Source organism: Dermochelys coriacea, chromosome 20 (assembly GCF_009764565.3).
Source record: "Dermochelys coriacea isolate rDerCor1 chromosome 20, rDerCor1.pri.v4, whole genome shotgun sequence".
Lineage (NCBI taxonomy): Eukaryota > Metazoa > Chordata > Testudines > Dermochelyidae > Dermochelys > Dermochelys coriacea.
In genome coordinates, this window is record NC_050087.2 from 4271088 (window position 1) to 4297519 (window position 26432).

At 52.1% G+C, this 26432-nt stretch overlaps 1 protein-coding gene across 10 annotated transcripts in view; it reads right to left on the minus strand.

Annotated features, from left to right (window-relative positions):
* Positions 1 to 674: 674 nt before the first annotated feature.
* The window catches only part of POU6F1 (POU class 6 homeobox 1), a 38308-nt gene continuing 12550 nt past the window's right edge, over positions 675 to 26432 (minus strand). For 2 of the 10 annotated variants that reach the window (XM_043506608.1, XM_038378713.2), the window contains 11 exons: positions 20744 to 20911; positions 19536 to 19632; positions 18545 to 18788; positions 14902 to 15023; positions 14063 to 14288; positions 11986 to 12236; positions 10702 to 10830; positions 9869 to 10087; positions 8999 to 9137; positions 8023 to 8197; positions 675 to 6687 (listed from right to left, as the gene is read on the minus strand). In XM_043506608.1, coding sequence (XP_043362543.1) covers positions 6342 to 6687; positions 8023 to 8197; positions 8999 to 9137; positions 9869 to 10087; positions 10702 to 10830; positions 11986 to 12236; positions 14063 to 14288; positions 14902 to 15023; positions 18545 to 18788; positions 19536 to 19580 — 1896 coding nt within the window. In that variant the 5' untranslated portion in view covers positions 19581 to 19632; positions 20744 to 20911 and the 3' untranslated portion in view covers positions 675 to 6341. The remainder of the gene's footprint in view (positions 6688 to 8022; positions 8198 to 8998; positions 9138 to 9868; positions 10088 to 10701; positions 10831 to 11985; positions 12237 to 14062; positions 14289 to 14901; positions 15024 to 18544; positions 18789 to 19535; positions 19633 to 20743; positions 20912 to 26432) is intronic. The other 8 variants (XM_038378711.2, XM_038378715.2, XM_038378718.2 and 5 more) reach the window with 6 other exon arrangements.

The window sequence follows — 26432 nt, forward strand, 5'->3', positions numbered from 1 at the left end:
TGCTATCTGCTGTGAATTGCTTGCTTCACTGTGAAAGAGTCTCCCTTTTGTTCTCAGAAATGTATCATAACTTTTACTCTCCCTTTTCATCCCCCCTCAGGTGCAAATGTTTCTGTGCTCCCCCAGCATCTCCATCCCTGAGGTTATCGCAGATTAGAAGGTGAAAAAAAAACACACTCGTGATGACATGTTTTTCTAGCTCATGCAGTCCTCCTGCACTTATAGGGCACAGCTGAATGTATGGAGGCATTCAGTGGCAGAGGCCAGGAAAGCATTAAGTGAGCACGAAGAGCAGAGGCAGGAGGCGATGCTGAGGCTAATGGGGGAGCAAACGGACATGATGAGGCGTCTGGTGGAGCTGCAGGGAAGCCAACAAGAGCACAGACCCCCACTGCATCTATTGTATAACCACCTGCCCTCCTCCCCAAGTTCCATATCCTCCTCACCCAGACGCCCAAGAACGTGGTGGGGGTGGCTCCAGGCATGCAGCCATTCCACTCCAGAGGACGGCCCAAGCAACAGAAGGCTGTCATTCAAACAGTTTTGATTTGTAGTGTGGCTACAATAAGCAATGTGGCCTTGTCCTTCCCTTCTCCCCCACCCCACCCCACCCCACCCAGACTACCTTGTCAGTTATCTCACTTTTTTTTTTAATTAATAAAGAAAGACTGCACGATTTCAAAACAATAGTTACTTTATTTCCTTTGCCAGCTGTGATCAAAGGGGGGAGGGTGGTTGGTATATAGGGAATTAAAATCAACAAAGGGAGCGGGTTTCCAGCAAGGAGAAGCACACACAACTGTCACACCGTAGCCTGGCCAGTCATGAAACTGGTTTTCAAAGCCTCTCTGATGCACAGCGTGCCTAGCTGTGCTCTTCTAATCGCCCTGGTATCTGGCTGCTCAAAATCGGCCGCCAGGCAATTTGCCTCAACCTCCCACCCCACCATAAACGTCTCCTCCTTACTCTCACAGATATTATGGAGCACACAGCAAGCAGCAATAATAATGGGAATGTTGGTTCGCTGTGATCTAACCTAGTCAGCAAACAGCACCAGCGAGCTTTTAAACGTCCAAAGGCACATTCTACCACCATTCTGCACTTGCTCAGCCTATAGTTGAACTGCTCCTTACTACTGTCCGGGCTGCCTGTGTAAGACTTCATGAGCCATGGGAGCAAGGGATAGACTGGGTCCCCAAGGATAACTATTGGCATTTCAACATCCCCAATGTTATTTTCTGCTCTAAGTAAGGCCCTTCTTGCAGCTGCTTGAAAAGCCCAGAGTTCCTAAAGATGCGAGTGTCATGCAACTTTCCCAGCCATCTCACGCTGATGTCGGTGAAACGTCCCTTGTGATCCACCGGTGCTTGCAACACCATTGGGAAGTACCCCTTGTGGTTTACGTACTGGTGGGCAAGGTGGTCCAGTGCCAAGATAGGGATATCAGTTCTATCTATCACCCCACCACAGTTAGGGAACCCCATTGCAGCAAAGCCATCCAGTATGACCTGCACATTTCCCAGAGTTACTACCCTTGATTAACAGAACGTCAGTGATTGCATTGGCTACTTGAATCACAGCAGTCCCCACAGTAGATTTGCCCACTCCAAATTGATTCCCAACTGACCGGTAGCAGTCAGGCTTTGCAAGCTTCCACAGGGCTATCGCCGCTCGCTTCTCAACTGTCAGGGCAGCTCTCATCTTGGTATTCCTGTGCTTCAGGGTGGGGGAAAGCAACTCACAAAGTTCAAGGAAAGTGGCCATATGCATGCGAAAGTTTCGCAGCCACTGTGAATCATCCCATACCTGCAACACTATGTGGTCCCACCAGGCTGTGCTTGTTTGCCGGGCCCAGAATCGGCGTTCCACTGTATCAACCAGCCCCACTGCCGCCATGATGTCCCAATTGCCACAGCCCGTGCTTTCAGGAACGTCTGTGTCCATGTCCTCCTCACAATCGTCCTCGTGCTGGCGTCTCTTAGCCAGGTTCTGCACATACTGGAGGATAATGCGCAAGGTGTTTACAATGTTCACAACAGCAGCGGTGAGCTGAGTGGGCTCCATGCTTGCCGTGCGATGGCATCTGCATGGGTAACCCAGGAAAAAAGGCGTGAAACAATTGTCTGCCATTGCTTTCATGGAGAGAAGGAGGGAGGGAGGGAGGAGAGACTGACATGTACCCAAAACCCTCCATGACAATGTTTTTGCCCCATCAGGCATTGGGAACTTAACCCAGAATTCCAATGGGCAGCGGAGACTGTGGGAACTCTGGGATAGCTACCCACAGTGCACCGCTCTGTGAGTCGATGCTAGCCACGGTAGTGAGGATGCACTCTGTCGACTTAATGCGCTTCGTGGGGACATACATAATCGACTGTATAAAACTGATTTCTAAAGACTGACTTCTATAAAATTGACCTAATTTCGTAGTGTAGATATACCCTAACTTCTTGAAGAGTTATGCCTGTGGTTAGAGGACAGAATGGAGACTGGCTCCATAAACTGACTGAGGACTCACTCAGCATTCATGGGTTTCTTGACCAACTAGCTGGCTGAACTGGGAATTGCCTTCTGCTATACCAGGCGGTAAGAGTTGCAGTGAGCTGGGCATCACAGCCTGGACCGAGCAGGTAGGAACCTATTACCTCACCCTGGCAGATGCAGAAGAAGCTCAGCATGGCTGGAAGTTGCTCCATGCAGTACTCACCTGGACCGCCCTCGCATGCCCCTTCTCCTCCCCTGAGATTGCAAATAAATAAACCGTCGGGGAGCCACATGACACATTTTTACAAAAGAAAGTGAAAAAGAAAAAGAAAAAATACTGTTTATTTCACACAACTACATCAAGTGCATCAGTCTAACAGAGCAAGACAGCCAGACCCCAGACCGGCTCCCCACCCCCATGGAGCCTGTCCATCCCTCCTTGTACAACTTACACCACCTCACACAGCACTCTGTGAAATCCACCAGCTTCTCTTGAAACTAAGCAGTGGTGTTATCTGCGGCAAAGAGGAATGGCCCGCCCAACGAGGACTGACTAAGTGCGGGGAGCCCTGGAGATTGGAGGCTGGAGACACAGGACTGGTGATAGCATGTCGGGTTCTGATTGACCCAGGGCGGCGGCGTTTAAACCACCTCCTGCTCCAAGGAGGAACCACTTTTGCTCACAGCAACCACCACTCTGGACATGTCTGGAAATCACTGAAACACTCATTTCTTAGGGCAGGGAGAGAGGGAGATGGATCACCTTTATTAGAGAGGAATTTGCCTGCCAACCCTGCCTTAGCTATTCCAAATGGAGGTGGAGGGACAGCAGATCCAGAAAGTTACTTCCAAAAAAACAAAAAATCATAACCCTCTCTTTAAGAAACCTTCTTTGGACAGATTCAGATGCACCCCTCGAGCACCCCATTCTGCTCTGACCGGGGCAGTAGTTTGGGGAATCAGCAACGCCAGTGTGGCATTGGTATCACCCCGACACCAGGCAGCCAACGGAACAGCTAGCTTTGCTTGTAGCACCTTGGGAACAGCAGCATCAACTCAGGGCAGGGGACCAACCAAACATGCTAGTGAAAGCGTGATTGGAAGGGGAAGGTGCCAAGAAATTCTACTGCACAACAGAATCGCCTTCCTGATGCTGGGACTGAAGTCTGCTTGTGGAGGCAGCAACTGCTTCCAAATTAATCTGCTTGGTCTTTCCCCTGTTCCTCCTCTCCCTGCTGAGTCTCATGGTCCTGGGCTAGTGACACTCGCGCTCCATTCAGCCTGCAGGCACATCTGTGAAATGCCATCTTTGCCCGATAAAAATGCGGTAAAACCGAAGCAGCTTTTGAGTTCAGCGAGACCCTCAACTGGCCCCCATCCCGCCCAGGTTGGCTGTCCCCAAATCAACATGACGTGTAAACATTTTGCCTGGCAGCGAGTTACGCTGAACCCCCAGCGCCACCCTTCCAGAAAAGAAAGCTCACTCCTGCTGCCATTCGAAAGGTGCGCGATGAACTAGGACACAGACTCTTTTGAGATTCCTCTAGCAATAACGACTAGCCTCTGGGATGTGTCCTGGAGATCAGGATGTCAAACCCATAACCATTCTATATCTCCTGGGATAAAGAGAACTTTGTGGGACACTGGAAGCTCCCATAAAGCATAGGGCCAGCTGACACCTATACCAGATTCTCATCCTAATGGGCTATCTGACGCTTTCCTAGCCTGTAGGTGGGCCCCTGGCTGCAGATGAAATTGTGCCAGGGTCTGATACCACCTCTGATTACTATGCAGGCAAGCAGAACCTCCCACTCCACTTAGCAGCAGAAGCTACTTTCTGATGATCTGCTTTGGGACTGAAATTTAGACCTTGGTTTGGTTTGTTTTTTTTAAATGCTTAGGCCCGAGGCAACCAGCACTGTCTCTTTAAGATAAACAGAAGAGGCAGCACCAAATAGGACCTTTTCCTGGGTTTACAGTTAAGGGATATTGTGAAATCATTTATATATATATATATATATATATATATATATATATAGGCTTTCACATGACATCAAAACACACCTCCCATTTCCTTCTTACGTTAAAGACACACAGTGCATACAGACAGGAACAGGCTGGCCCCACCCTCCCTGCAGGACCCTAATACACACAGCTTCCTCCACTTATTCCCCTTTTGCACTGAACCCAGCTTAGAAAGAGGGCACCTGGGAGAGGTCTCGGGACAGATCCCACCTGCCTGCATCCAGCCTGAGAGCTGGGCTCTGGCACACTTTGCCATGACGCCACACAGGCGGTGGCGGGGGACGACACGTTCAGACGACGTCCGACGTGCTCTAAAAGGCGGCTGGTTGAAGAAGGCATTGACGTCCCCTGGAGAGCGTCCCCTGATTGTTGAGCCGCACAAGGAGGGACTTCGTAGTTCAAAGCTGAAGGCTGTTCCTTCCACACACACACCCCGGGTCTGGTTCGTCTCCATTGTAAAGAGTCTCAGTCCTTTGCCTGGCCTCTTTCCCACAGGGAGGAGGGCTGGCGCTGCTGGCTTGGAGTCGGCCCCCCCCCTTCACTTGGCAAGTCGACAAGACAATCAGCTGATGGTCTCTTCTCTTACAGCTTGGAGAGCTGCTGCCACTTCCCCATCCCCCCTTCCAGCAGTTAGCAAGAGTCGGCCCATCCTTTCATTTTCTAGATCAACCCCTTCAGAAAAGCCACGCTTAAAAGGTAAGCGTAGAACCCTGCAGGAGGAAGGTAAATGTACTTTGTAGAGCCCCGGCTCCACAGCATGGCTCTTTGGTCCTCTTCTCCTGGTGAGACCACTTAGGGTGGTTTGTGCCTCCCAGCTAACAGGGGCCCATGCTTTAGATCCCCAGGCTCGAGCCCTAGCAGGGGAAGGTGTAATGCTTGACTTCAACAGGAGCCAATGCGAAAAAAGAAAGAGGATGGAGCAAATGAAAGGGCTCACACCCTGTCCTCCTTCAGAGGCCTCACTTTGGTGAAGAAGCTGCCTGACCCGGCTGGTTCTGTCCATTTCTTCCTATAGAAACAATCCCATTTAGTGCAATTGAACCTTCCGTTTCCCAAGGGTGGCAGGGGAGATGCCAGGACACAGGTGGCCGGTTCTCCTCTGGCAAATGAGGTTAGTAAGAGGGCTACCTACTGGCTCTTTATACGTGATCCCAAGCCCTAGCAGCTAATCATACGCAGAAACTTCCTTTTAAAGTCTTTTGATGGATAGTGCTTTGTACTCATAGGGAAGGGGATATAAATTAAGCTACTCCACCTAGATACCGTTAGATACCAAGAGCTTGTGTCTCACACGGGACAACCAGGATTCCGAAATAAAAAGGGACTGAAATGAAGCAGGCTTCACATCTGTCTGTTCCTGGACCCTACCGGCCTCCTGGCAGGCCCTGACGCTATGTTGGAGAAACAGGAAATTCTAGAAAAGAAGAAAGTCGCTCGTGTGGCTGACATATTTGTCTGACACAGAAATGCATGGATCACAGCACTCCCTGTGCCCTGCCCCACTTCTACCCCTGGGAGCGGAGGGGGGCTGGGGACACTCACATTGGCAGCTCTGGCATTCACTACATGTTACAATCAGAAGCAAGAAAAGGAAGGAGCTAGGCGTGTGACGGCTGATGTGTACATGGTCAGATCCTGTGAGGATGAAGGGCACGGATATATGCACACGGCGGGGGAAAATAATGCCCGGTTGCAGTCAGCGAAGCTGAGCTAGTGGGGCGGGGAGGTGGGCAGGAGCAAGGCCTAGGGAACAGTTAGTCACAAAGTGCTCACAGCAGGATCCTGGAGGTGGCCGGGCTGAATTGGGCAGGGTTCTCTCCTCCCACCTGCCCCTAGGGGATCTGAAAGACGTTGAGTTTACTAGTGTTTTTGAGCGTCTGTCGGCGGTTGCAGAACCAGACCCGGACGACCTCACGGTCGTAGTTGAGCTCCTTGGCAATCTCGGTGATCTCCTGGCCGGTGGGCAGGGCGTTCTTCTCGAAGTAGGCATTGAGGGCCTCAATGGCCTGGGGCGTGAAGGAGGTGCGGCGCTTGCGTTTCTTGGAGGGCTCGCCGCCCACGAACTCCATCAGGTTCTGCTGCCCTTCCTGGTTCCGCAGCTCGGCCTCGCTCAGCCACTTCTCCAGCACGGGCTTCAGCTTCTGAGCGCTCTTGGGGGTGATGTCCAGCTTCTCGAACCTGCAGGCAGAGCAGTGGGGAGGGAGAGAAGGCGTGAGGGTCCCGCCCTGCGCCAGGGGTCCGGCACAGACAGAAGCAGCAGCGACCAAACTCTGGGGGAGTGGGGGTGGAAGGGGCATAAGATCAAGCCGGTTACGTGGTCACGTGCTGGTGGTACAGTAACAAACATGGAAATGGAGGCTAGTGAGAAAAGAGGGCTCTGAAATGGGACGCAGGCATGGACGCATGGTTCTGGGGGATCCTCAGGAATCTAGGTCTGCCCACAAAGAGGGGCCAAAGCAGGGTGCTGGAAGACTGGACTCCGGGGTTCTTTTCCCAGTTTTGGGTGGAGAGTGGTCACAGCAGTGGGGAGGGGGACTCAGGACTCCGGGGTTCTATTACCAGCTCTGAGAAGGGGTGAGGTCACTGACACTCAAACTGTGGTCCTACCCCTTAGCCGCCCCTTCCCCCTGAGGCCACGCCCCAAAACTGCCCCGTCCCCGACGCCATGCCCCTTCCCCTGATGCCTCTCCCCCTCCCTGCCCCTTCTCCCTGATCCCCCGCCTTCACACCGCCCTTCCCCCGAGGACCCACCCCGCCCCTTCTCCCCGAATCCCATCCCTTGCGCCACCCCTTCCCGAGGCCCTGCTCCCACATCGCCTCTTCTCCCAAGACCCCACCCCCCACTCACTCCTCTCTGCCCCCTCTTCCCTGTGTCACTTGCCCTTATGGCTGGAAAAAAGCAGGGGGCCATGGCGTCTCCCTCAGCCCAGCATCCCTGGTGTGATCTAAAGGTTAAAGGGGGAGTGGGAGTCGTGACTCCTGAGTTAATTTCCCAGGACTGGTAAAGGAGTGGGAGTCAGGCTGCCTGGGTTCTATTCATAGCTTTGGGTGGGGCCTGGGGTCTACAGATTACTGAGAGACAGAACTCTTGGGTTCTGTTCCCAGCTCTGGGAGAGGAGCAGGGTATAGTGGTTAGAGCAGGCAGAGGGGCCCAGGAATCAGGACTCCTGGGTTCTATATCTGGCTTTGGGCGACCTATACAAGTTACTCCATCTCTCTGTGCCTAGTTCCCCTCTCTGTTGGGGGCATTAGTGCTTGGCTGAAAGGAGAGTGTTATGAACACCGGTTTTGGGGTGGGCAGGGCCTGGTGCTGCTGTCCTGACTCAGGGAATTCTCCCAGTGAAGTCAGTGGGTTCAGAAACGCTTTCTCTCCTTTTGGCCGACACAGTTTCCTCTTTGCTTTTTCAGGGGAGGGAGTCACCTAACGCTACACAGCCGAGCGGTGCCCTGGCCACTGTCCACCCCGAACACCCGAGCCCCGTGACAGGGCAGGCACCGAACACAGCTGCTTACCTGCAGATGGCAGATTGGCTGTAGGCAGGTCCTTCCGTAGCCGTCAAAGCTTGACCCACCTGCGTCTGCGTCAGGCCCAGAGACAGACGTCGGATCTTAAAGTTCTTGGCAAACTCCCGAATCTCCTCTAGGTTGATTCCATCCTCCTCAATGCCCGTATTTGGAGTTTGAGGCTCTGGGGTAGGGAGGGAAATACCGTTATAAAGCGCTGTGTGCTCTGTATCATCACCTCCAGCCACAGTCCATCTCCTCACGCCTCCAGGGAGATCTCAAAGTGGGAGCAGACACTGTCCATGACGGGCGGCATTCTGGTAGCCTCACCCTATGGTTAGGGCCGCACTGGGCTGATGGACAATCTCTGTCCCAGGGTGCTTACGGTCTAAATAGACAAGCAGTGGAAGGGGAAACTGAGGCAGACAGAAGGATAGTGACTTGCCCAGTGGCAGAGGCTGAAAGAGAATCCAGGTCTCCCAAGGCTCAGACCAGCACCACATCCACAGGGCCATACTGCCATGCTAGGGGAAGCAAGTCCAATATGCGACTTGGCTTGTTCCAGAGTGCTTTGTGTCTCGGGCAGCAGCTCGTCTGGGCTGGGATCTGCCTGGTGCAGGGCACTGGCATCACTATAGAAGTAACAATACTAACATTGCACTGCTTCACATCATCTGATTCGCTCTTTAAAGGCTTTTTCCTCCCCACCAAAAATAAATGCTTCCCTTTGCTTTGTTTATAAACAAATCGGAAGTTTCACCCAGCACGTGCCTGTGACCCTACAATAACAACCCAGTGTGTGTGTGCACAACACTGACTCTGTGTCTTGTACTCTCACCATTAGAACCTGCTTCCTCTCCTACAATCACTGGGAAGGGATAAACCTCAGGGGTCACATCACACAATCTCTAATTCCTACGAAGGGAATGCAAGCTGCCTGCCCCCCCAACCAGCATGAAATGGACAGGACCCGAGAGGTGCTTACTGGAAACGAGTTGGCTCACTGTCGGGGTCTCCGAGCAAGTGATGGGAACGGGCACGGAAGAGGGCTTAGCGGCAGGGGCTGGGTTTGCGATGACCACAGCTGGCTGGGGCAGAACAGGGGCAGGCTGGATTGGCTGAATCTGGTAACACAGCAAACAACAAGGCTCATATGAGGGCCGTATAAGTGCATATAGTTCAGACGGATGGAGAGTGTTGTGGCAAGCTCTCCGCTGTGGTAAAGCCCTGGCCACCCACCCGGCATCCGCACAGGGAGCAGAGCACAACTCTGCTACGCCGATTCCCCATTGGCATATGGCCCATTCATTGGTGGCGTATCTAAAGCTGCCCCACGCTATTCTAACTCATGCCAGGGTCACGGGTGGCACAGACTGGATCTCTGGTCTTCCCCTGGGCTGAATGGAGCTTGGCTGCAGGACAGAATCTGGCCCGTAGACAGGCAATCTGCACAAGTGAACTGCAGCCAAAGCAGATGTCTCTTCAATTCCAACATGCCAGGGCCGCCTGACCTGGCTAATTGGTGTCCTAAACAGTGACTTCTGGCATTGGATCCGGGAGCTGCCCCCTTGGGGGGACCTCTGGATGGAGCTGCCACCTCGACTTCTTCCAAAGGGAGAGGTCAGGCTCAGTCTCTGAACATCCTAACGAGGCACCGGAGAATTCAGCACAGTGATAGGTCCTGGCGGAAGCTCCAACACGTTTAATGCACAGTAAGTGGATCTGTAAAGGGCCAGTGCCCAAGTCACCAACCTCCCCAGGCTTTTGGGAGCTGCTGGCCAGCCACAGACACCAGCCGACTGGCTCTCCAAGAAGGTGCCTGTTAGACAGCCGTCACCCGGCGTTCGGAGCTCACCTCATTCTTTGCTGGGGACTCTGGGACACTGGGTTTCCTGATGGCCGCCGTCTGGAGGGCGCTGCTGGCTAATGTAGCAATGACTTGCCCTTGGGCATTCAGCAGCAGCTGCGGGGTCACCGCCTGCACTTGCAGGTTCTGGGCTGGCAAAACAGCTGGGGTGGCGCTGGCCGTCGTGATCCCAGACGGGTTCACCACCCAGGGCAGCGTCCCAATGACCTGCAGAGGAGACAAGAATGGGAGCTGGGTGCGTGGCACACCAATACTCTTCCCCGCCTCCTGTCCTGCAGGATGGAGTCCCCCCGTCCCGAGGCGGGATACGGGACACTGGATGGGGTTGGCCAGTGCTCTGGGGTGGTACTGAGAATTCTCTCTCAAGGGCGTGGCTGGCTGGTTCATGCTCACAGGCTCAGGATCTAACTGATGGCCATATGAGGGGTCGGGAAGAAATTTTCCCCAGGTGACCTTGATTTCACCTTTCTCTGCAGCACGGGGCCCGGTCACTTCCTAGGATCATCTGGGCATACCTCACTTAATCAATTCCCTGCCACCGCATGGGCCCTGGGCACTGGTGGCACAGTTGGGTCACCTGTGGGCTGCCACATGTGGATCTAATTCTGGTTGAGCGTGCGGGTGCTGGGTGGTGCCGATGGCCTGTAATGCACAAGAGGTCAGAACAGCTGATCTGGCGGCCCCTTTTGGCCTTGAACTCTGTGACTAACTCTATCCTGAGTGACAGCTCTCGGGAAGGGAGAGGGTGCCCATAGGAAGGCTTTACAAGTGGCAAGGGAAGGTTATCCTCCTGTTGTCTACTGGAGCCAGTACCCACATACCTGTCCCTGGGCATTGGTCAGGATCTGACTCGTTATCCCTTGGACGCTGGGAATGGTATTTGCAATCACCGGGGCAGCGGCCAGCGAGCTGAGGAGCTGGGTTTGCCCCCCGAGAGAAGCCGCACTGATCTGTAGAGAAAACAGGAGTCGGAGGTTAAACACATGCACTCAGCCATGCCTCGTTCAGTGGGGAAACCCCACTCTGGCTCCCTCTTAGACGGAGGAATGGTCTAGCTGCCTTAGGTACTTATCTGACCCCCATTATGGAAGCATCTCGACACTTCACAATCTTTATTGTGCTCATCTTCACAAACCCCTGGGGGGCAGGGCAGTGCTACTATCCTCACTTTACAGATGGGGCACTGAGGTTCAGAGAGACCAGAGACCACAAATGAAGATGTAATTGTAGCACAAGGAGGCATAACCTTGGCTAGCTTTAAGCTAGCTAGCCCGGGTAACCGTGGCAGCAGGACAGAGCCCGGGGCTGGCAAGCGACCTGAATTTGTACCCAGGGTTCCCGGCGGGCTTGTACTTGGGCAGTTAGGCCACGCGGCCTCATCTTCACTATTACTGTGCTAGCTAGATAAAAGCTAGCACAGGGACGCCTCCCCACGCTGACAGTCACCGCTTCATTTGTGCCCTCAAGGACTTAGCCACAGTCAGGCAGGAAGCCTGGGAGACAGCAAGGAATTGAACCCAGGCCTGCGAAGTCCCAGGCTAGCACCATAACCACTAGACCATCCTTCCTCTTCCAGGTGCCATCTTTCAAGGAGGTCTCACCATCCAGCCTGCCTCTGCTCCGTCAGTGATGGCAGCCGGCCCAACCCACCAGCTGCTCCCACCAGTGCCAATGTCCTTTCTCCCGCCCCGCATGGGAAAAATCCTCGTCAGAATGATTAATAACTACACCTGGCTCATACCACCAGTAGCTCTCAGAGTGCTTTACAAAGGGGGTATCATCAGCCCCGCTTTTATAGATGGGGAAACTGAGGCACAGAGTGGCAAAACGACTTGCCCAAGGTCCTCCAGCAGGTCAGTGGCAGAGCCAGGAATGGAACGCAGCTCTCCTCCCGCCCCGTCCAGTGTTCTATCCACTAGGCAACACTGTCTCCTGTTCTGGGCAGGTATAAATGATGACGCAAGGGGACAGAATCAGGCCCCTTTGCGAGCTGCTCCGTCAATAAAGAATGCCTGACGTCAGGCCAGCCGGCAGGGATTCCTGACCACGCAAGACATACAGCTCGGCTCCCAGAGATTCTCTGGAGCATCACACCAGCTCCTTACTATGCCAGGGTTAAAGGCAAATCCCGCAGGCTGGACTGTGATTTGCGTCTGCGTCTCCAACGGCTTTCCCGCGGGCAGCGGTGGAGCGGCAGCGGGCTGCGGCAGGATGGCCGGTGCGCTCTGGAGCGAGGGCTGCGGCTGGAACACGACCTGCGTTTGGATGGAGGGCCGCGGCTGGACCGTCTGCGGAGCCTGCAGTGGCTGGGCAGGCTGCATGGGGGCTGGCATTGCCGTGTTCAGCACCGCAGCAGCTGAAAGCAGAGCAGACACATGGACACTGAATAGTTGTAATATGCCACTCTCTTTGCTCCCCCACTGCCCGTCCCTGCAACAAATCATCATTGTAATACCTAGCCTCATGCAGAGCCTTTAAACTGAGCCCCCACTGGCCCCTCGCAAGCCCTTCTTATCCACCCACCAGGCCTGGCCTATGTTCTGTCCTTTGGATGCCTGGCACTAGAAGAGGGCAAAGGAGAAGGGTGCATGGAATCCAGGACAGGGCCGGCTGGCAGAAGACCAGTTGCCAACTCTGGTGGCTGTATCACCCATCTCGTGATTTAGGGTATTCACCCCATGTAGCCCCAGCTCTTGGGGTCATGGAACTACAGAAGAATCTCAGCTTTCGTCTAAGAAACTGGACGTATGATTCTAGCCTCCGTGGCTGCAGAGAGAAGCTGGGAAACATCCCTAGCACTTTGTAACTGTAAGTCTCAAAGCATTTCCCAAAGGAGGCCAGGATCATCACGTCCCCATTTTACAGATGGGGAAACTGAGGCACAGGGTGGTGACACGACATGCCTATGGTCATCCAGAAAGCCAGCAGCCGAGCTAGGAAAAGAACCAAGGAGTCCTGAGTCCCAGCCCAATGCTCTAAGTATATCACAAGTCAGTTCTCGTATCAAGGCCTGTGTGTGTGACCAGGGCAGGGCTTGCACGGATATCCAGGAGGGCAGGGCACCTGAGTTCCATCCACAGCCATCACAACCCAAGGGGAAAAAAAATCTCTAATGACTAAAAGGCCAACAAAACTGGCCTATGGCTTGGGCACGATCCACACCACCCTCCCCTCCTTCTGTGTTGCCTCTCTAGATATCCAGATGGCCTTCAACAGCCTAGTATCAGAGCATCTCACAATCTGTAACACACTGACCCACACAACTCCCTGTGAGGGAAGACAGAGCTATTATCCCCATTTTACAGGTGAGGGGACCAAGGCACAGAAAATCCATGAGTGAACCAGGATGTGAACCCAGTTCCGCAGAGTCCCCATCTGCTGCCTTCTCCACCAGACCATCATATAGGAGTAGCTTCTTGTTGAGAGGCAGATTCATCCCCCCGCACCCCTTTTTGGAAGGGAGCTGGCAAAGATCAAAAACCCTGGTCTGTCAAACGACCCCAGAACCTGAAAGGTCCAATCTGGATCTACCCTTAACTCTGTAAAGGGAACCAAACTGGCCATCGGGCCGCGAACACGCAGTGGCAACTGCAGGATTAGGCAGCGTGAGGGAGCCAGCCCTTCGGGGCTTCAAAGCAATTAGGCGCATTAGCTAAACATAGCTCTACCAGGAGACAGGTCAGCGTTAGTCTCCTAGCTCTGCACCAGGTGAACCAAGAGGGCACCGTTCACCCCTGTGGCAGCATGAGGCCTCAGCACTGCTGAAGTCTTTTGGCTTCCGTGGTATACAAGCCATGTGGACTGAAGTGGTGCCTAGACCTCACGCCGGCCCCCTGCGCGGGGTGGATTTCACCCAGAGAGCGAGCATGGCTTCCCCACCGACCCAGCAGTAGACTCAAAATTTAAATGCAGATCCTGGCCTTGTGCTCAAGAGCACTGGCCCATGCTTCCTCCCAGACACAGAGAAATCAGTGTAACCTTCCTTGCCCAGCATGAGCCTGCAGTCCTTATGCATGCAAAGCCAGCTGGAGCCAATGGGAGCTTTTGCCTGCAAAAGAACCAGCAGATTCAGGGGTCTTACAGCTTTACACCGTTCCCAGGCCAGGTGGACTTTGACTCAGCACAAGCCACGGGACATTTGACATGACCAGGGATGCTCTAAGGCAGAGGAGCGGCCGTTACCTTGCAAGTTGGCTATAGGTGGTTTGAAAATTCCCCCTGTAGGAGAAGCAGCCGTCAGTCCGGGAAGGGCAGCGACCGTTGCTGTAGGAAATGTCCACACAGCCAGCCCCTGCTGACCAGCCACTTGACCTGCAATACTGATGGGGATAAGAAGAGGTTGAGTAACTGCCCCTGCTGGAACCATTACTCCTGTCACAACTGTTGCTAAGTTTTCCTGAGTCAAGACCTGCAAAAGTAAACAAGATTTAAAAAAGAAAAGGAAAAAAAAAATCAACGCCACTCCAGACAGCACCAGCCGCGTTAGCGAGCGCAAGCGGTCTTTCCAAAGGCACACTTTGCCCCAGCCAGGGGGAGCCTGCCTGAGCCATGTGTGGGCATGGGATCGCTCCCGTCTTAGCAGCTGGGTTCCAGCTGAGTGGAGCCCCCCAGAGACTGGTTGTCAAATCACCACCAGAGGGGGACTTTTTTTTCCTTAGTGCAACCCTACAGAAACATTTCCAGCAGCAGCTCAACGCCATAGGGCCTTCTGTGGCGGGCGCTATACGGAGGAGTGGCCAGGGATGGATCAGGACACTGAACCTATGCTCCATGCCTAGGCGGGTTGTTGCATTCAAACCCAACTCCACCACCAGGTGCTATCCCACTGGGCAAGTCTCTGTGCAAAACACACAGCGCTGTTTCAGGGACCATTAACAACCGATACACGCCGGGGATCACTGGAAGAGCGTGTGTGAATCCCACATGTCGGACACAGGAGAAATACCCCGCGCTCTTCCCCCTGCTCGCCGTCCGCATTTGCTCCCTTCCCACGCCCATCCGCGTGACTGCCGGGTAGTTACCTGTGGCGCGGCTTGCACTGCCAAGGAAGTTAGGGTTTGGGTCGGCTGGCTCGTTGCTGGGCTGAAGGTGGTGACGGATGAGACGCTGGCGGGAGCTATTCCAGGCAGTGACTTTACTTCGCCTTGAGAGGAGGAAATAACACAATGTCAAGCGACCCTGTCACTTAAGTGTAACGATAATAACAATTATATAGCGCTTTTCAACTACAGATCTTCAGAGCTGCATCATTACCCTTATTTCACAAATGCGGAAATTGAGGAATGGGGGGAGGGAAATTACTTGCCCAAGGTCACTTAGCAAATTAGTGGCAGGGTCTGGAATTGAACCCAAGACTCAAGTCGCAGTCCCTTTCCCTAACTGCTAGGCCACATTGTCACCTACTTACATAATGAGGCTCTCTATCTCCCTCCAGTGGCTATACCACAAATGAGTGCTGCTGGCAGAGCTGGATTTTTTGGCTCAGGCAATAGAGCGGGGCTCTAATGTGGCAGCCTCTCCCTACCCCAATGGTTTTCAAACTTTTGTACTGGTGACCCCTTTCAAACAGCAAGCCTCTGAGTGTGACCCCCTCTTATAAATTAAAAGCACTTTTAAATATATTTAACACCATTATAAATGCTGGATGCAAAGCGGGGTTTGGGGTGGAGGCTGACAGCTCACAACCCCCCATGTAATAACCTCGCGACCCCCCGAGGGGTCCCAACCCCTAGTTTGAGAACCCCTGCCCTACCCCAAAAGAAGCTGAACATCAGAACAGCCATACTGGGTCCATCTAGCCCAGTATCTTGTCTTCCAACAGTGGCCAGTACCAGGTGCTTCGGAGGAAATGAACAGAACAGGGTAATGTATCAAGTGATCCATTCTGTCATAGAATCATAGAATCATAGAATATCAGGGTTGGAAGGGACCCCAGAAGGTCATCTAGTCCAACCCCCTGCTCAAAGCAGGACCAAGTCCCAGTTAAATCATCCCAGCCAGGGCTTTGTCAAGCCTGACCTTAAAAACCTCTAAGGAAGGAGATTCTACCACCTCCCTAGGTAACGCATTCCAGTGTTTCACCACCCTCTTAGTGAAAAAGTTTTTCCTAATATCATGTCATCCAGTCCCAGCTCCTGGCAGTCAGAGGTTTAGGGACACCCAGAGCATGGGGTTGGGTCCCCAACTGCCTTGATTAATAGCCATCAATGGACCTGTCCTATAACCCACTTACGCTTTTGGGAATTCACCACATCCTCTGGTTCACTTGCTGACTATGAGTGGTGTGAAGAAGTGCTTCCTTCTGTTTGTTGTAAACCGGCTGCCTGTTAATTTCATATCAGGTGACCCCTGGCTCTCGTGTTTTCATTTTACAAAGCAGATCAGGATCCTTACCCCTTACCCATTTTGCAGATGGGGAAACTGAGGCTCAGAGCAGGGAAGCCACTTGCCCACCGTCACCCTGGAGCTCAATGGCAGAACTGGGAGTAGAACTCAGGCGTTTGGAGTCCCATGCCGGCGCTCTATCCATTAGGGCATCCTGCCTCCCAGTTGGTGATGCCTAATATACCCACTATTCTGAGTCTTGGTCACCACCACCCTGGTCATGCCACCTCAGCCGTGCATGGAGTCAAGGTGACACCTTGTGGCCAGACATAGGCATTGTAATTCTGTAACCTGGGATGGCAGTAGAGTTCCGAAAAGGCACCGACGTCTTTCGGCACAGATTGTGTTAATGAGCATCTATCTATCCCATTGCAACCCCTAGGTAAGAGAGACTGCATCACAGCTACATTACATGCATCTTCCTTCTCCTCCACCTTGGACGCTAAGGCTGAAGTCATTTTCTGCCCAAAGGAGCTGACGATTGTAGGATAACAGTTGCCAACTCTGTCCACATATCTATTCAGGGGATACCATCATAGGGCCTAATCACACCAGCCACACTATCAGAGGCTCGTTCACCTGCGCATCTACCAATGTGATATATGCCATCATGTGCCAGCAATGCCCCTCTGCCATGTACATTGGCCAAACTGGACAGTCTCTACGTAAAAGAATGAATGGACACAAATCAGACGTCAAGAATTATAACATTCAAAAACCAGTTGGAGAACACTTCAATCTCTCTGGTCACTCGATCACAGACCTAAGAGTGGCTATACTTCAAGAAAAAAGCTTCAAAAACAGACTCCAACGAGAGACTGCTGAATTGGAATTAATTTGCAAACTGGATACAATTAACTTAGGCTTGAATAGAGACTGGGAATGGATGAGTCATTACACAAAGTAAAACTATTTCCCCATGGTATTTCTCCCCCCCACCCCACCCCCCACTGTTCCTCTGATATTCTTGTTAACTGCTGGAATTAGCCTACCTGCTTGTCACCATGGAAGGTTTTCCTCCTTTCCCCCCCTGCTGTGGGTGATGGCTTATCTTAAGTGATCACTCTCCTTACAGTGTGTATGATAAACCCATTGTTTCATGTTCTCTGTGTGTGTGTGTATATAAATCTCTCCTCTGTTTTTTCCACCAAATGCATCCGATGAAGTGAGCTGTAGCTCACGAAAGCTTATGCTCTAATAAATTTGTTAGTCTCTAAGGTGCCACAAGTACTCCTTTTCTTTTTGCGAATACAGACTAACACGGCTGCTACTCTGAATACTATCTTTGCAGCTGTGCCCAAAATCATAACTTACCAAACTAAAACCCCAAGAACACTTCACCCACCATTGAAAGGCAGCCACTTCTGGGGTGGGATGCATAAGCTGTTTATCAGCACATATCAACATTCCAGAACATCCTAGGGCAGGCAGGGAAGAAAAATCCCGTATCCCTACACTGCTTCAGCCGTTTGCTTTGGGTATGTCTACACTGCATACTAAGCCCAGGCTCTGACTCAGGTCTGAGCCCAAGCCCCTCTTGTGTGCACACACAAATCAGTGAGAGTTGGGGCAGGCAAGCCCTCAGGATACTGAGAGCTCCGCAGACCCTGCTTGGGTCCCACTGTGACTCAGGTCCAATTCCTGTCATTTTGCAGTGTGGATGCAAATGAAGCCACAGCCCATCCTCCTCTCTAGGGCCCAGATGGTAAAGAACATGGCACATGGGAGAAAAAGAGACTCCCTATAACCCTTTTTACGGATTACATCAAGGAGAGTTCCTTGCTGTTACTGTCAAAGGGGTGGACTGGATTTGGATCTCCACAAAGAGCCAGGCAGCAACCTGGGAAGGTGCAAGCATCGTACGCAGAACTGTTTTCTTCTGCACAACCAGTGTGTATTAATTCCACGTATCCCTGGGCAGCACGTAGCATAGGCTGGGGAAGGCTGTGCCTCCCCAAACAGCCCAGCGTGGCCTCACCCATGTTCCTCCCAGAAACCCCCTCCTGCTTGCCCTTCCCCCTTGCCCCCAGCCCAGGCAGGCTGCTGCTCTTCAGAGAAGCATGCTGGGGCTAGGGTGGCTGGGACTTGGGGTGGCTGGGGCTGCCCACCGCTGGGGACTGGATTAGAAAGTCAATTGAAATTGGGAGTATATTTTTCAGGGGAGCTTTTGGCCGACTCAGGAGGTTTTCTAGATCTTGGGCATTTTCCTAATCATTTGCCCTAATCAACGGGTGTGGGGTGGTGGAACAGTGAAACAGCACAGTGTAGAAGGCCTCGTACCAGTTGTCCCTCCACACGCGGTCTCTAGGTTTGGCTGCACGTCTTCTCTTCCTGGTTTGCTTGTTTCCACGGGGCAGCTGCTTGTGACCTCTCCAGCTGTTGGTTCCAAACCTTTACCATCATCCTCTGCTGGAAGTGGGGCGTCCACTCCCACCTCCAGCACTCGGATAGTCTCATGACTCGACATCACAATGACCTGGAAGCAGACAGCAAAGCGTAAGTAAGATCTCAACGGGCACAAACCCTGAAAGAGACGAACAAGAAGAAGGCATGATTCTCTGGGCTTCACACTCTCCATCCACAGCAAAAGGCAGAGCTAGACTGGATCCATCTATCTATCCATCCCTATACACATCCATCCATCATCCATCCCCATACATAGCTGTCTGTCTATCCATCCATGCCCATACACATCGTCTGTCTAGCTATCTGTCTCTCCAGCCATCCCCATATCTAATCTAGCTATCCCACGCACCCCCTCTATCTATCTATCGAATCTATCTATCTAGTCATCCCCATACACATGTCTGTTTATCCAGCCATCCCCGTATCTATCTATCCCATGCACCCCCTCTATCTATTTGTCTGTCTATCCAGCCACCCCCATATCTATCTGTCTGTCTGTCTAATTACACTAGGCTCATCACCATTGCAGTTAGTCACAAACAGCCAGGCCAGATCCTCAACTGGTATAAATCAGCTGTAGCTCCATCAGTCGCTGGGCCACAGCTCCAGCTGGTGTGAGCTGGCACAGCTCTGCTGACGTCAACGGGGCAGCTCCTCAATTGGTGTGAATCAGCACCGTTCTATTGAAATCAATGGGCCGAAACCCCAAAGGGTGTAAATCAGTGACGCACCTCTGGAGCCAATGTTGATTTACACCCGCTGAGGATCTGGCCCTGCACACGCCAGCAGTGTTAGAAGGGCAGGATAGTCCCAAGCCCGATGCCAGGCTCAGCTGCCACAAACCTGTGGAAAGAAACCAACGTACTTGCTCATTAACCGTCAGGGAAGCTTCCTGGGGCTGCACGTCCATGATTGGTCACTGCGCACTGTGCGGAGTGGGGTGGACTCAGACTCTCCACATACTGCAAGCAAGAAGACAATGGTCACAAGAGCGTCTGCAAATAAACGGTGTCACACCTGCCACGGGATCAAACCTTGGAACAACTTGCAAGAGTTGAAACAACATGCACCCTCGCGTTTCACATGCCATAGCCACACGGGAACTGTCCAGAGACCAGCCTCCCTTTGCACGGTGGGGTAGCTGTCAGAGCGAGACACAGGCAGCCTGGCTTCTCCATACCACTACACCTTGTAGAACCGTTCACACCCGTGCAAAGCGGGTGTTAAAACACCCCTCTTCCGAACCAGTTCCGCTTTGCGACGGGTCACTGACTGCAACAAGTGCAGAGCAATGGAAGGTCAAGTGCTGGGAGCACAGGCGCTGACTCTCGTTCTTCCCGGTGGGTTCTCCACCCCCGGCTCCACCCTGAGACCCCGTCCCACTTTCCCTGAGGCTCTGCCCCCCCGCTTGAGGTCTCCAGCCCTCCCCTAAGCGCTTCCTCACCAGCCGCCCAACAGCTGGTCGGTGGCCCCAATGGGTGCTTGAGTCCCAGAGCACCCACATCGTTGGCTCCTATGGTTCGGAGCCAGGGCTCCTGGGTTCTACTCCCAGTTCTACCACTAACTTCCTTGGGAAGGGGTTGGTATGTCAGAGTCCCCTTCTCTATGCTGGGTGTGGGAGGCGGGTGAGCTAATATTGATCATATCTCACAAGGCGAGTGTGTGTGTGTGTGTGTGTGTGTGCGAGTGTGATTCACTTAGTAAAGTGGAAGGGCTGAATAGCCAATGAGAGAAGAAAGAGGCGCTGGAGCTTCCATTAGAAATCCCCATCCCCATCCCATCCCAAACAAAGCAATGGATCGGTGCAAGAATGTCTACTGATTCTGGGAGGAGAAATCATCCCAGGAGATGAGAATCCACCAACAGAAAAGCGAAACCCGCCCCTCAGAATCAAACCTTTCTCCCTCTCCTTGGAAAACCAGACTCATGCCAACACATTTCTTTAGGCTGGCATTTTCCTTTCCCGCAGTCCATGGGGCTTACGTGTCTAACTCCCATAAACCCGCTGAAAATTCCAGACTTAAAGAGCAGCTGTTTCCAAAGAGAACACTGCCTCTTCCCTGGGCACAGTACCCTCAAGGCTCTCAGGTCTCTGACGGCTTGTCCTCGGCCATCCCGTGTCTCTGCAGGGGAACGCAAGGGGCAACAGAGTCCATTTGCTCTTCCCTATGAGGATCCTTTCTTGACGCTGGTTTAAATTTCCTGGAGGACGAGATTTGTTTTGGAAGGATCTTAGCGCACCTGTTGAAGAGGAAACCTCTTGTAACGGCCGTCATTAGCTCGTTTGCTCGTGTACTGTCCCCTCACTGCCTTACAGAGGTGTAACTGCCTTCAGAAGAGGCTGATTAATTTTTTATTAGGAAGGGCACTGAGATGCATTTAACTGGCCAGGCTGCTTGACATTCAGAACTACTTGATGCATGCGTGAAGGTGTCCTTGTTTACGCAGTTGTGGAGGAGTTGGCTCAGGAGTTACTAGCAATGGAGAAAAGCAGCAGAGAGGCCGCAAACGACTTCTGCCTCAAGACGCTTTGTGAATAAGGTTGCCAATCCCCGCAGGTTGGCTGGGAGTCTACCGGAATCAGCCTCAGTCTCCTGATGACTATTAAAAGCAATCCAGAAGATTTTAATAGACCAAAAGTCCAGTCGGCAGCACAATGGGGCTAAGGCAGGCTTCCTGCCTGCTCTGGCCCAGTGCGACTCCCAGCAGCGGACGGCATGTCCAGCTCCTAGGTACAGGTATGGCTGGGGGGTCTCCGCACGCTGCCCCCCATGTCTCATGGGAACTGCGGCCAATGCGAGCTGCGGGGGCGGTGTCTGCAGGCAGGGGCAGCGTGTGGAGCCACCTCGCCTCCCCTGAACCTAGGGAGCCGGACATGCCGGTCGCATCCGGGAGCCGCCCGAGGTAAGCACCACCCGGAGCATGCACCCCACACCTCCTCCTGCACCTCAACCCCCTGCCCCAGCCCTGAGCCCCCTCCCAAACTCCCTCCCAGAGTCCACACCTCTCACTCCCTCCCACACCCCAACCCCCCTGCCCTGGCCCTGAGCTCCCGCCCACCCTCAAACTCCCTCCCAGAGCCCACACCCCTCACCCCCCCGCCCCAGCCCTGAGCCCCCTCCCATACCCAACTCCCTCCCAGAGTCCACACCCCTCATCCCCTCCCACACTCCAACCCCCCTGCCTCAGCCCTGAGCCCCCTACCGCACCCAAACTCCCTCCCAGAGTCCACACCCCTTACCCCAACCCCCCAGCCCCTGCCCTGAGCCCCCTCCCATACCCAAACTCCCTCCCAGAGCTCACACCCCCTCCTGCACCCCAACCCCCACCCCAGGCTCAGCCTGGAGCCCACTCCCACACTCCAGACCCCTCAGTCCCACCCCCCAGCCCCCTGCCCCAGCCTGGTGAAAGTGAGTGAGGGTGGGGGAGAGTGAGCAACAGAGTGAGGGGGGATGGAGTGAGCGGGGGCGGGGCCTCAGAGAATGGGCAGGACAGGGAGAGGGCTTCAGGGAAGGGATGGGACAGGGCAAGGGTGTTTGGGTTTGTGTGATTAGACAGTTGACAACCCTATTTGTGAACCTGTCTTGTTGCTAGGGACCTGCCTACATGGGAGAGTCTAACGATGTGGAAATATAACTTCAGCCACTCAAGACAGGACTAAGTACTATCTTTTCTAGACCATCCCTGACAGGTGTTTGTCTCACCTGTTCTTAAAAATCTCCAATGACAGAGATCCCACAACTTCCCTAGGCAATTTATTCCAGTGCTTATCAACCTTGAAAGTTAGGAAGTTTTTCCTAATGTCCAACCTAAACCACCTTTGCTGTAATTTAAGCCCATTGCTTCTTGCCCTTTCCTCAGAGGTTAAAGAGAACAATTCTTCTCTCTTCTCCTTGTAACAACCTGTTATGTACTTAAAAACTTTTATCATGTTCCCTCCCAGTCTTCTCTTCTAAGCAATACTAAACAGACCCAATTTTTCAATCTTTCCTCATAGGTCATGTTTTCTAAACCTTTACCCATTACGAATTATGAATAACGCAAAGAATTCCCATTGGCCGAGATTTTCAGAATTGACTAGTGATTTTTTTTTCCTGGGTGCCTAACATGAGAGACCTGAAAAGGTCCTCTTTTCCAAAGTGGGGCCTTCAGCGCTCTTTGAAAATCAGGGTCGCTTTACGACGGTCCAAGACGGCATGGATGCCGACTTTCAACTTTTCCTGGGGGTGCTGTTGCCACTCAAGGAAGAGATCTTGGGGTTATTGTGGATAGTTCTCTGAAAACATCCACTCAATGCGCAGCAGCAGCAGCCAAAAAAGCGAACAGAATGTTGGGAATTATCAAGAAAGGGATAGATAATAAGACAGAAAATATCATATTGCCTCTATATAAATCCATAGTATGCCCACACCTTGAATACTGTGTGCAGATTGGTTGCTCCATCTCAAAAAAGATATATTGGAATTGGAAAAGGTTCAGAAAAGAGCAAAAAATGATTAGGGGTATGGAACGACTTCCGTATGAGGAGAGATTAATAAGATTGGGACTTTTCAGCTTGGAAAAGAGGCAACTAAGGGGGGGATATGAGAGACGTCTATAAAATCATGAGTGGTACAGAGAAAGTAAATAAGGAAGTTGTAAGGGACTGTAGAAGACTTTGTTATGGCCTTGCCAGAGAACTTCCGCTTTCTCGAGCCGAGAGGCTACTGTGGGACATAGATAGCTGCTTCATTACTGTGGGATAGAGATAGTTTTTGAAGGACACAGCTGCTTTGTTATTGTAGGAGATAGTTCTTGAAGGACACAGCTGCTTTGCATGGCCCTTTACCAGGTAGTAGAAAGCCTCCCTTTAAGAGGCACCTAACTTTATATTCATGAGCTGTTTTTGTGTAATGCTTATTAATGCTGACCGTCTGCCACTTCGTCGGACTCCGTCCCAGGCAAAGCTCCAGTGTGCTGGGTTCCCCGCGACTGCAACACTTGGAGTCCCCATTGCAGGTGGGTCACTAACCTTCAATAAAGCCAATAACTCACAGCTGTGTGTAAGCCTTGTTTTTCTCAGAGTACTTCTGCCAGGCCGATGGTGTTTCAAGCACCGTGGCCCAGAACATAAGTGTTATTTACTCCTTCTCATAATACAAGAACAAGGGGCCACCAAATGAAATAATACGTAGCAGGTTTAAAACAAACACAAGAAAGTATTTTTTCACACAACGCATTGTCAACCTCTGGAACTCCTTGCCAGAGGGTGAAGTGAAGGCCAATACTATATTGGGGTTCAAAAGGGAGCTAGATAGGTTCATGGAAGATAGGTCCAACAATGGCTATTAGCCAGGCAGGAATGGTGTCCCTAGCCTCTGTTTGCCAGAAGCTGGGATTGGGTGACAGAGCATGGATCACTTGATAATAACCTGTCTGTTCATTCCCTTTCGGGCATCTGCCATTGGCCACTGTCAGAGGACAGGATACTGGGCTTGATGGACCTTTGGTCTGACCCAGTGTGGCCGTTCTTATGTTCTTCTGCTCCACCCCGAGGCCCCGCTCCCACTCCACTCCTTCCCCCAAAGCCTCACGCTCGCTCGCCTCTTCCCGCACCCTCCCCTCGAGGCCCCACCCCTTCCCTGAGCACGCCCTGCCTGCGCCCTTCCTTTACTCCATCTCTTCCCACCCTCACATCTCTTCCTCCTCCCCAGCGCTTCCCGCCCACCACCGAACAGCTGATCGGCAGCAGGCGCTGGGGGGAAAGGGAGAAGCTGATTGGTAGGGCCCACCAAACAGCTGATCGTCAGGTGGCTTTAAAGATTAGCACTGGGACCTTGGAGCAGATGTTGGGTGTGCATGTTATTATGATGTGCACTCATGTTTTAATAATATAGGATGAAATCCTGGCCCGTTAACATCAATGAGGCCAAAATGACACCGCTACAATATGCAGTGTGTAGTAACTGGGTAGCATCCCTTTAAACAGTGTGTGGAATTATTACTGCGTCCTTCACTCTTTACACAACAAATGTAACAGGAAGGAACCTCACAGAAACACGGCGGAGTCCGAGTAACTGTGTTTACTAACTATATACAACAAGCAACATATACACATATACACGCTACTGGCAGTAGTTTGTTGGCTTCTGAAACATAAAACCCAGTGAGCGCCATTAGAAGGCTCACAAACTACTTAAAGTGATACTACGCAACTCCTAGCTGCCGCACACACTAAACTGTAAATGTAGCTGCCCAGCTCCCTTTAAAACTATCCCCTTAGTTAGCTCTGAGAATCGCAACCTAAACATTCAAACATATCCCAGGGGGCGTGGCCCAGAACCAGTGCCGTCTTCTCTGCTACGCTCAGTGGCTTTTAATAGATTTATACCCTGCTGCCTGAGCGATTGAACTGATTGGGATCAGCCAAGTGACTGATCTGTAATATCTGATAAAAGTTTTTAAATCCCGCTTTGACTTCAGAGTAGCCAAACGCCATGCGATGCCAGTGCATGCTTTAATTAACAATTTCTTCCAGTGCAACAGAGAACAGAGGCAGAGGCCATCAGGTAGCTCTTCAATGCATCTGGCGTTATTAATAGTTAATTAGCTCTCCTACAGCCAGAGCACAGGAACCGGCAGGAAAAGTTGGAGCGAGAGACACTTGCTGCACCAGGGACGCGCCGGTGGGAAGAAAAAGCAGAGAACTAAAGCTGCAAAACCTCCTGTGACGAAGAGACAAGATGAGCTGAATGGACAGTCATTCCACCAAGAAGGGAAGATCTGTGAGCCGGACAGGGTGGTGGCTAGTGACCAGTTTGCTGGTCTCCTGGCAGTGGTAAGACCTGCTGTGTGTCTCTGGGAGGAGACTATAAGCTCTTTGGGGCAGGGACTATCCTTCACTTTATAGACTCTACCACAATAGGGTCACTATCTCACCTGGGGTTTCCAGGTTCTACTATAATGCAAATCGTAAATAACAGTTGACCCCACAAAAAGGCTCTCTGGATAAGTTAGAGCAGCCCCAGGGGCTGTTCTATTCTCAAGCAACCTTTCTCAGGTGGTACCACCACCCGGAATCCCCTTAGCACTGAGCATTATGGCTCCTTCCCCTTTCTGTCTCCTGCACCTGAGCTGGTAAGAGGGAAACAGCACAATTATGCACATGGCAGCTGTTTGCTGGGGGAATTCTCCTCTGCCCTTTGCGGCTCATTCACAACCCCTCCATGCTGCTGGAGAGGCATATAGAGACTGGAGTAGGGGGGCAGCATCGGCCCCCCTGTCAATTAGAGAACAGGTTTCATAAATAAAGCTGCAATGTTTTTAAAGGCATTGGACCAAATTCAGTCCCGGTACAGAATAACTCAGCACGGTTCTCATGCTTATCAAGGGAAACTCAGTTTGTCCCAGGAGGTAGTCAAAGCAGAGAAATGTCCACTGGAGAGATCATTTTTATCAGGCCTTGTCTACACGCAAATTCAAACTGGTTAGGTAAACTGGACACTCTGGTTTTGGTTTCAGAGTGGTTTATAACAGTTTGGTCTAAATTCCTTATTGTTTTAAGCTAAACTGAAATAAGCCCGTTTTCAATCAAAAATCACAGTCCACACAGGGGTTTGCACTGGCATCACCAAAGTGATTGAAATTCACCCTTTTCATTAAAAAGATTCAACTTTCTCGTACAGACAAGACCCAAGACAAGCCTTGTACCTGCTTTCTCTGTTGCTGCTGTACTAAATAATACTGTTTGATAGAGACATCTTTTGCATACAGGCATAATTAA